At 37.2% G+C, this 10,577-nt stretch overlaps 1 protein-coding gene across 4 annotated transcripts; it reads right to left on the reverse strand.

The window, feature by feature from the left end:
• Positions 1-1,287: 1,287 nt before the first annotated feature.
• On the reverse strand, positions 1,288-10,577 carry KRT222 (keratin 222). Of its 4 annotated transcripts, none has more exons than XM_081160969.1 (6): positions 10,323-10,571; positions 7,126-7,254; positions 6,154-6,374; positions 4,107-4,180; positions 3,800-3,935; positions 1,288-3,381 (listed from the first exon to the last, which is right to left on the reverse strand). In XM_081160969.1, exons 1-6 carry the CDS (start codon positions 10,416-10,418, stop codon positions 3,153-3,155), a joined length of 885 nt encoding a protein of 294 aa, XP_081017095.1. In that variant the 5' UTR covers positions 10,419-10,571; the 3' UTR covers positions 1,288-3,152. The 4 variants fall into 4 exon arrangements, with proteins under 4 accessions (XP_081017095.1, XP_081017096.1, XP_081017098.1 ...); XM_081160970.1 differs by having other exon boundaries at positions 1,294-3,381; positions 3,800-3,902; positions 10,323-10,577; XM_081160972.1 differs by having other exon boundaries at positions 1,294-3,381; positions 3,800-3,902; positions 10,244-10,577.

Genomic DNA, 10,577 nt, shown 5'->3' on the forward strand with positions numbered 1-10,577 from the left:
TGTTTGAGAGATTTTAGTAATCATGAGGCTTGAGATGCCACTTGCACAGAAAAGCCCCTGGAAATGGCCTGGATGACCTGCAGGTGGGGAGGGGCGGGGCCTCCAGGATCATGGGCGGGGCCAAAGGTGTGATGCGCTGGCAATTCAAACATGGCGCCTGCCTGCTGGCTGTGTGTGGGGAGGACTCGCCAAAGGGGCAACGGCCTCTGCCAGCCCTTCTGCCTGGGAGGAAGCCGCCCCTCCAGCTCTCGCCCGGATCCAGGCAGGTTAGTTCCTCCCCGAGTGTCCCAGGTCCTTTCAGGCTGCTGCCCGGCGCTGGGCTCAGAGGGGGCGCGTCTGAGTGAGTCCGTGCCAGGCCCTTTGAGAGGAGCTCCCGCAGCCTCCGCGACCCTCAGGGACAGTGCCCGCTGGTTTCACAGCCCGGAGTTGTGGGGACGTCCCTTCCCGGCCCTGGAGCCCTGGGCTGGGGGCCTGCTGTGGGGCTGGGACCCCTCGCTCCTCCGGGAAACCTCTGCCGCCGAGATTCCCTTCTAGTTTCAACCGTGGCACCGCGTGTGGGCCCGCAGCACGTCTTTGTGATTCAGCCCCGATCCGCCCGCGTCTCCGCCCCTCCTACCGTCTTGGTGCTGCTTCAGTTCCCTGGTTGTGGGGCTTCTGTTCAGCCAGATTTCAGGAGGCTCTGAGTGATGGTGGTTCTGTATTTTAGTTGTAATTTTGATGTGGCTGCGGGAGGCAGCGGGCGCAGCTGCTACCTACGCCGCCATCTTGTTCCTCTCTCCCTTCATTTTCAAGTGTGAAAATTGAGTCACGGGAAATTTAAGTGATTCCCTCCTGGTTACATGGGTAATTAGTGACAGTGCCAGGGACTCTACAGTTGTTAGTAATTGGAATGAACCTTTATTTTTGTATTTTGTTATAGAAGCATGCATTTTAATTATTCCAGAAAGATGGAAGAATGTTAATTTCTATTTGTGTATAAAATGATAACATTATATACATCTCATAGGATTGTTGTAAGGATTAGTGACTATGTACAAGTAGGCTGAGTGCATGGTGAGGAGCAGAGGAAGCATTTTGCAAATGATGGCTACTGTTATATTTATGGGATTATGGGGTTACTTTGATTTTTTATTAGAATATACCACTTAAGATTTTTCTTTGTTAAAAAAGTATAAAAGAAATTTTCTCTCTGCCGTGGTTACAGCTTTCTTCATTCCCTAAGTGAGCTAATGATATTAGAACAATTAAACTCAACACAATGTCTCAAACTCAAACACAGTGCAGCTTTAGAGTTTATGTTTAAATTTTTTTTTATTGTGGTATCATTTACTTTGGTAAATTCATATTTGAATTTAAAGTGCCCCAAAGCAAATAAAACTTTGTTATAAATTCAATTACTGTATTTTAATGTACATGTTACACACAATAGCTGCATAGTAGAATTACCATTACAAGCAGTTACATTCATGAGGCCCAGTACTAAGTTTTTACACTGCATACGGACTACACTAGGATAGATTGCATTATGATTACTGTTGCTTAGTACAGTAACTTTAGTACAATAGCTTATATGACTGCATTTTCAAAGCTTTAATGAAGTTAGCAGCATTTAACTGATAGTGAATTAAAACACTGTTATGTATACGATGTATTTTAGGTTAGATGCTTATGCAAGAATAAGCACTTAACATGCTGTTGTATCCTTGACAACAAAGTTATCCCTTTCACTAAGTAGAATAAGCAACGCTAAAAGAAATCTGAAGTAACTGAAAGAAAAATTTCAACTTTATACCCCTGTATTATGTTAAAGATTATTTAACATAATTTTCTTCTGGTTAAAAAATTCCTTTTTTTGGTTTTTGGTTGAAGAGAGAGAGAGAGAATGAGACAGAGAGAGAGATTTCCATTGAAAAGGCTGTACTAAAATGCTAACATAGCTATAGCCCTTGGATGATACTTTAGCTGGGAAAAAATGTATGGTGAGTGGTACTCAACATTTTTTCTGTTTAGAAAAAAATTAATAGTCTATAAATTTCTAATGTTTAAAACAGGTATTTTTTATTTAAGGTCTTAAAATAAACATACCTGTATTAAACAAATTAGGTTGTTTAAAAAACTTGGCAACAATACCTGACTTATTCACAAATATATTTTCTATCCATATTTATTACAGTTTGAACAATTTAAAAACGTAAATCCTGCAAATACTCTTAACTTAGATAACAACAGTGTTATCTTAATTCACATAAATGATTGCAGGAAATATTTTTAAGACTTTATATAGTATTTTACCTAATGCTCACATCGAATACTCCAATTAATCACACTTAACTTTACAGATGGAAAAGCTGGGATGGTGAGAGGTTGGATAACTGTTCTAGAAACTGTAGTAATCAGCTTTTCATATTTTGTTTGAGCAGCTGGCCTCTTTTTTTTTTTTTTTTTTTGGTGGTAGGGGACACAATCTTTTAAAGCTCTTTGAATAAAGTAACTTCTGGAAATCACATAATGACTACAAAACACTTTCAGATGAAGATTAATTTTATTTAATCAAATCAGCACTGGGCTATGTTTTATAGTTTGCTCAAAACTACTCATGGAAAGTAATTTATTTTTCTAAGTGTGCAAATGATTGTCTCAAAAGGAAAAATTTTGGTTAAGTGAACAGGGAGTCCTCTTTAAAAGATTGTTTGTGTTTTCTTTTTCAATTAGAAAAATCCTTTTAGATATAACCAGTGATGAATAACTCAGTGTAATTCTTAACATACTACAATCACATTTAGATAAACTGTTCCCTTTTCCTTAGAGCATTCAGCCATTTGAGTGAAATTTCAGACTTAACTAAGCTGCTAATGCTTACAGTCTCTGATAAAATTTCAAGGGAACAAAAACTATTATTTGGAGAATAAATAAAATAGAAACTATACTGAATTTCTGATTTTATTTTAAGCTTCCCCTTTCCAAAAAAATACATCCATAGTTAGATTCAGAGAAGTTTTGTCCCTGCTGTTTTTTTCCCCCCTGAGGAGAATCACACATCAATCATAACATACATACTTAATAACTTACATTTGGGACAGAAGGGGGTCAGCATGGCCCACCTTGGCCCATCCTAATGTCATTTTCAAATCAAGTCAAATACTGGCTTTGGATTAATTAGCTGCTGATGGAGGTTTGATAGAGGGAATACTGCACGACCTCCTCATGATAAGCCTGACTTCTATATCTGGTAGATTATCGTGTTTAGTCTGTAAACACCCTTCATCAGTGGCTGCTAAATGAAGGTCAAATCGAAGAGAAACAGATTTTTTCCTTAGTCGAGGGTTATCTTTGAAGAAGGAACCTTCCCATTCTTTAATAACTTCGTCCACTTTCTCTGTCCTGAAATGATAAAATAAACCTTTCCACATGAAGAAGTATGGATATATTTTTAAATGTGTAACGTGTTCCATACAATAAAGAAGTCAAGAAGTTTGAATAATTTACATTTTTAGTTTAATTTACCATGTACATCGTGGAATTTATAATTTACATACTTTAAAAAATCATATGACTAATTTCAAGGAATGCTGTGGAACTCTCATGTTTTGGTATATTTTTAGAAAAATAGTGAATTAAGGATTGAGCATTCCTTCATCTGAGTTTTTGTTTATGTATATTTACTCATGTCAGATTAAAAATCATAGCGTATTAAAATTATGTTTGGAAACATTCAAGCAAAGATTACTGAGATGATTCAATCGAAGTTAATTTCTTTGCATGTTTATTATTATTTCTTAGTCAGAATTGTTTTACTTACTGAATAGTGCCATGAGCTTCAGTGCTCTCCTTCACGATATTTCCATTTAGTATTGCCTGTTTGGTCACTGTTTCCACCTTTTCATTCTCACACCTTTGTGGGACTTTCGTTGAAAAAGATATTTCATTTATAATGGCTGTGAAAATTTTATTTATGAAATATTAAATTATTGAAGTGCTAATCACAGTCACTTTATGTGTCAAAATTTATTTGAATATTGCTTATTTTTGCTGTTAGAGTGTTTATTTCTAATCCCTACAAATGGCACTTTACTTTTCAAGTTAGTTTACTTATATCAGAAACTCACCTGAAGGTAAAACAAAACCAACTCTACTTGTAGTTTTTTTTTCTTTTTTCCCTCCTTGGATACAACCGTAATATCTGAAATCATAGGAGCAGATAATTAGCAGATAATTGAAAACAATGCTCACCAATAAGAGAATGTTCATACAATGGAAATACTATTTAGCAGTGAAAATACATGAACTAAGGGTACACTGGATCTTTATGGATGAATCTCCCAAGTATAACATTGAATGCAGCTAATTTTATAAAGGTTAAAATAATATGCAAAACAATTCCATATTTTGTTTAGGGATACACACATATTAGTATAAAGGAATATAGAGGCTAGTAAGCATCAAATTCAGGAGCCAGGTTAGATGGAAGGAGGAGAATGAGATTGGGGGGAATGTGGTTTAGGTGGGGGGAGAAACAGTGGGGCATGTTGACAGACCAACAACATTGTATGTTTCATTGCCTGGGCTGGGGGAAGTGCATACATGGGAGATCATCACATCCTTCATGATAATTTCTTGTATATATTAAATATAGCATAATAAAAATTATAAGAATATTGAAGACCAAGTTACCAATATCTTGAAGGATTAGAAATTAAATAAAATTCACAACCTTTTACTTTATTTAATAATAAATTATATGTATATTTACATAATACTATTCTAAGCACTTTACAAACATTGATTCATTTAATCCTCACAGCAATCCTTTGAGGTAGGTAATACTGTTCTCATTTTATAGATGAGGAAACTGATGCACAGAGAAGCTTAGTAACTTGCCTGGCATCACTCAGCTAGTAAGTGGTATATTTTGAATTTATGTTTTTCAAAGATTTAGAAAATGTCAAGCCGTTATAGAGTAAAGCAGTTTCATCTATTTTTATAGAAGACTCAGAATTCTGAAGCAAGCAAGAGTAAAAGTTTCTTTTTAAAAGAAGAAGTGATAGATATATACAATGAAATATGACTCAGCCATAAAAGAGAAAGAATGAAATCTTGCCGTCTGCAGCAACATGGATGGACTTAGAGGGTATTGTGCTAAGTGAAGTAAGTCAGACAGAGAAAGATAAGTGTCATATGATTTCACTTTTATGTGGAATCTAAAAAACAAATAAATGAACAAGCAGACCGGAAACAGACTCAGATACAGAGAACATTTTGATGGTTGCCAGATGGGAAGGGATTTGGGGGGATAGGATTAAGAAGTACAGACTGGTAGTTACAAAATAGTCTTGGGATGTAAAGTACATCATAGGGAATACGGTTAATATTGTATTAACTATGTATGGTGTCAGATGGGTACTAGATTTATTGGGATGATCACTTCCTAAGTTATATAAATGTTTAGTCATTGGGTTGCGTGCCTGAAACTGATATAATATTGTATTTTGATTGTACTTGCAAATTTAAAAATTATTTACAAAAAAGAAAGTTTTCTTTTTATGGGAACATGGAAAATTGGAGGTTGTGCTGTGTTCAAAGCCATATGACGTCATAAGTGATTGCAGATTATGAAATTGTGTGAATTAATAAGAATTCCTCTTTGGTACCTTTTGTTATCAGGACATCTGGAAGTCTTCTAAATCATGTACTCCAGACACCGTTGCTTTCCATGGTTGTAATATTTTGGTGTTTGATGTGTGGTGGGGGTGGGCCTTTGTGCGGAGGGATGTGGTAGTAATAGTTTTCCAAACTTTCCTTGCAATAAGGCAATGACTAATTCTAAAAGGTTTGCATGGTAGGGAAAGTGAGAAAGTTTAGAAAGGTCATTTTTGTATCGATTGGGAATTATTTACATTTTGTTCTAGGCTTGATGTGCTCCGTGTTGTAGCTTATGCCCCTGACTTTGGCTATTTTGTTCAGAATTTATGGAAGCTAGAGATGGTTCTTCATATTCTTTGCAGTGCATACCAATCCTATTTAATTGTAGAAACTCGGTGAGCTCGCTATGGCCATGATGGTTTTTTTAGATTCAATTTCTCTGATTACCTCAACGATGACGTAAGTGGCTCTGTGTTTCTGGCCACTTGTCATGAGCTATATGGAATTAAGTACCTGATCTCTTCCTTTTCTAGGAGGCGGCGGTAGGTTGCTATTTCTTGTTCTAGCCTCATCTTTGTGTTGAGGAGCATCTCATGCTCTTGAAGCTGCTTTTCGATGCCGCGCCTCACTTCCTGTAGCTCTTTTTCTAGTCCTTCGATCACGGCCTCCAGGTCTTGTAGCTGCATCTGGTAATGCTGCTCACTGGCCTGTAGGGAGTTTTCAAGGCCCCTTTCCTGTTTTAGATAGATCTTCATCAGTGAATGAGTGAAACAAAATGTGTTTCTGAAATCTCATTTGCAGTGTCTTCATTCTATTGTGTTCTCTTCTTTCTTAAAAAGGTCGCAATACCATATCACTTAAGCGAGAGGTGTTTTCTTACAACTTTATGTATGACCCAAATATTTAAAAAAGTATTTATATATATATGTATGTGTGTGTGTATATATATACATATATATATATATACACACACACATATATTTAGAGAGCCTACTATGTCAAAGAAATTCTGTGATAATTCATATGGCCAAATCATCATCATCATCATCATCATCAGTGTGATTATCACTCATTTTTAAGTATTGAAAATATAGAATATTAAATAACAAAGTCAAAGCAGACTGCTTATAAAAGGCATTTTAGGAAAGTGTTTGAATATTTTTCTATAGGCAATAGTATGGACTCCCCACGGTGGTGACTTTGGATAATGACAAAAGCTCTATTCCCCCACCCCAACAATGAAAGGGCCCCAGGGCAATAGGCAAGGATCACTTCGTGTCTGTAGGCATGAGCTAAGCCCTGAGCAACTGAGACAGCCTCGGGGAAGGCGGGAGGGCGGTAGCTGACCTAGGCCCGGGGTGGAATTCAGGCCTTGATTTCCTGCTTACAGGGAGGTGCTCGCTGTGAGGTATTGGGGTATCTCCCCCCTTGATGGAGTAACATGCGGGGACTCAGTGGGCCAGTGGCTCTGGAGATCAGGCTCACCACGGCATGGAGAGACTCAATTTCCACTTGCAGGTGGTGCCACTGGCGTCGGGCTTCCTTGAGTTCCGCTTGAGCTGCTTTCAAAGCCTCTTCATCTTTGTCCATTTTTTTGCTTATATCTTCTTCCAGCTAGAAAAGATCCAGCAAGAACAATAACAAAGAAAGAAAGAGCACCCTTGAAATCGAGGCATTTAAAAGCAATTATAGAAAAATAGCATAGGAATCGAATCATTATTTTCCTTAAGTTGTCAGATTATAATTTAGTGCTTAGTGACTAAATTAACTGTGTGAGCAAGTCAGTTGCACTCTCAGCCTCAGATGTAAATTGAACCTCAAAAGCCTCTTCCTACTATGGCAATTCTATGAAATGCAAAAAAATACACCTATTTTAATAAAAAGTAGCAGTTTATAGGACCTAAGCTTGAGACCTCTGATTCTTAACTTTCCATTATTTATGACATTAATAAGGAAGAAGGATTGAAATTAGCTACTACTTCCCCCTATATTTTCTTGTAGGTTGCTTTATAAAAGCAGATAAACAGCTACATACCCTACATTAATCAATTATTGGACTGGGTACCTAGACAGGAAGTAAATATTGCTGGAAAGTATGTTATGAATAATTTAGAGAATTAAGTTATCATGGGTATTAGAAATTCTAAAATAGATTTCTTTGTTAGGCTAACCCACTGTTGATTTATCTTATGCAATATGATCTTTTTAGAAGGCATGCTAATTTTGGGTTTCTAGGGTAGTAGCAAAAACGACCTCTTTAAAAAAATATTTTCTGAATGTCTTCATATTAAATGACAAATGGACTGTTTTGTAGTTAGCTTTAAATATTCTTATGCTGATGTTGAAATTAAATGAAAGTACCTTTTGATAGAATTCTCAATATTTGGCCCCAAGAGCAGTAGGAGCAATGTATGAAATTAGTTGTAATATTTTGAAGCAAAAGTTACCATCTTTTTATGTTCTTATAAAAAATGCATTTAAAAATTAAAAAAAAATCTTAATATGATGTTCAACACATTTTTTAAAAAGGAAACACTGCAGTAAATGAAAGTCTATAAATGGAGTTTAGGGCAAGGTATTAGAGAACAACATTCATACGTTTCTTTTGATTTGTTGTTTTTAGCATTGTTGGCAAAAGCAAGCAGCAACACATATCAGAGCAACTACTAAAGAAAGTGCTGAGAATTTAGGAAATAGGAGTGCATAAAAATGATGTTATTTACTGGTCTTTTGGATTTTGGAATTGGCAGTGAGGCTTGTGTGGTGGCTAGATTCTGAAGATGGCCTCCAGTGAACCACACATCCCAAAATTCATGTCTCCGTGTGGTGGCCGTCCACACAGAATCTGGGCTGACCTATGTCTTGCTTTAGCCCGTAGAATTTGGCAGAAGTGCCAGTTTTAGGCCTAAACCGTAAGAAGTCCTGACAACTTCCATTTCTATGCTTTTGGGAGCCCTGGACCAACATGAAAGAAGTCTGAATACTCTGTTGGAGAGATTGTGTAGAGAGGCCAGATGGAGGGAAACCTTTAGGCTACACGGAGAGAGGGAAACAGGCTCAGTTGTCTCCAATGAGCCAGCCTTTCAAAATCCCGTCAAGATGCCAGACACACGAATGAGCCACCTTGGATGACCCAGTCCAGTTGTGCCCCAAGATGATTGCAGTCCCAGCCAATGTCATGTACAGCTGAAGAGTCACCCCCAATGAACCTAGTCAACCCACAGGATCCTGAGAGGAAATACAATGTCTTCTTTAATCTAAGTTTTGGGGTGGTTTGTTATATTGCAATAAGTAACTAAAATAGCTCATGTTTCCTTATTTTGTAAAAATTAAACAAGCTTTCTTGAATTTATTTCAGCTTTCTGAATTCTTTGAAAACAAACCTCTAAAGTGGATATGTTAAAAAGACTCTAAACAAAACTTACTGTAGTCTTGCATTTGGCTTAAGTTGATGCATTTCAGCATTGTGACTTGTAAACTAAATAACATGTCTTTTTACTATTGCAAAAATACAATGTTTATTAGGTTATAATTTTCAGAAATTGTCATTAAAAATTAGTTGTCACTATTTCCCCCCCTCTCTTTGTAAAAGGGTAGTGAACTATTCCAATAGTTAAATATCCCAGTGACTTTGCTTAGTCCAGGATACTGATCATTCTTTATGAAGACTGACAGTGTTATCAGGAGGTAAAACTTATAATGTTACTGAAAATGAATTGCTAATGCAGTAAAGTCCTATGCTTCCCCAGCAATATTTTTTTCCCTTTTGGTGATGTTCTTAAGTAAACTCTGCTGTATTGGGGTGCTCGGACTAGAACTTGAACTCAGATATGGTAGGTAAACTAAAAAAAAAAAAAAAATCCATGCATTTCTGAATCTTCATTTCTGAAATATTTATTTAAAGATTAGAGATCATAATTAATTGCTAAAGGTGATTGTCACTTTAAAACAAAGTCAGTCTATAAAATTAGGATTTAACCCTTATTTAACTTGGCTCTCTCTTGTTTTTAAAACTTAAATATTGCATGCCTAAGTATTGGAAATAAACATTCTCATAGCACAAAAGCAAAAATCTGTTATCTAAGTGGAGAATCTATCAATGTGGGGGATTTTGATTGTCCCAGTTTATATCAGAATTGTTCTAAAAGCCCTATTCTCATGCACAGATGATTTCTATTTATAACGATCTGGTAAAAAACACACACAACTGAACTCATTAAAAGATTTAGAAATATTTTAGTTAGTTTTTCTCTACAAAGTGTGCAAGCTATTAAATCTTACTATAAAGCTTGTCATTTTTAAGATGTCATTTCAGTGATCTCTGTAAATAACTCCTTAATATCTTCGAAGGGTATTTGAAATGCCTCCTCCTTGGAGGAAGTCTAAAAGGGGTTCAAGTGCACCATTTTACTGTATGTTAGACCCCATGTTTAATTAACGATCGTTATCTTTTAATTCATATAAAAATTAAATGCATCAATCGACATCTATTTCACGGTCATTTAACAGTACCGGCACAGCACTTCCCTGTGGTCCCCGTCACACCGCAGCAGACCTACATTCCTTCCCCAGTATATGCTGCATTGAAAAGGAAATACTGTACCTCAGAGAGGCCGGGGCAGGGACGGGGTGACATGGGCTGTCTCCTTATCCTGGAGGTGCCTGTCTGAATGGGTCATTACCTGGATCCTTGCTGGGAGCACCGTCTCTATCTGATTTCTGGTGAGGAGCTGCTCATAGTTTGCCCTGATCTCATTGAGGAGCTGGGACAGCTCCATTCTTTTCCCAGCCTCCACCTTGGCTCACTGAACCTCATCGATAGGGTAGGAGAGGGGAGGAGAAGGGAGGAGAGGAAAGGAGAGGAGAGGGGAGGAGAGGGGAGGAGAAGAGAGGGCCAGTCCTGCTGCAGCTGCAGCCACCGTCTGCCTCCCAGCCCC

Source organism: Miniopterus schreibersii, assembly GCF_964146895.1.
Source record: "Miniopterus schreibersii genome assembly, chromosome: 16".
NCBI lineage: Eukaryota > Metazoa > Chordata > Mammalia > Chiroptera > Miniopteridae > Miniopterus > Miniopterus schreibersii.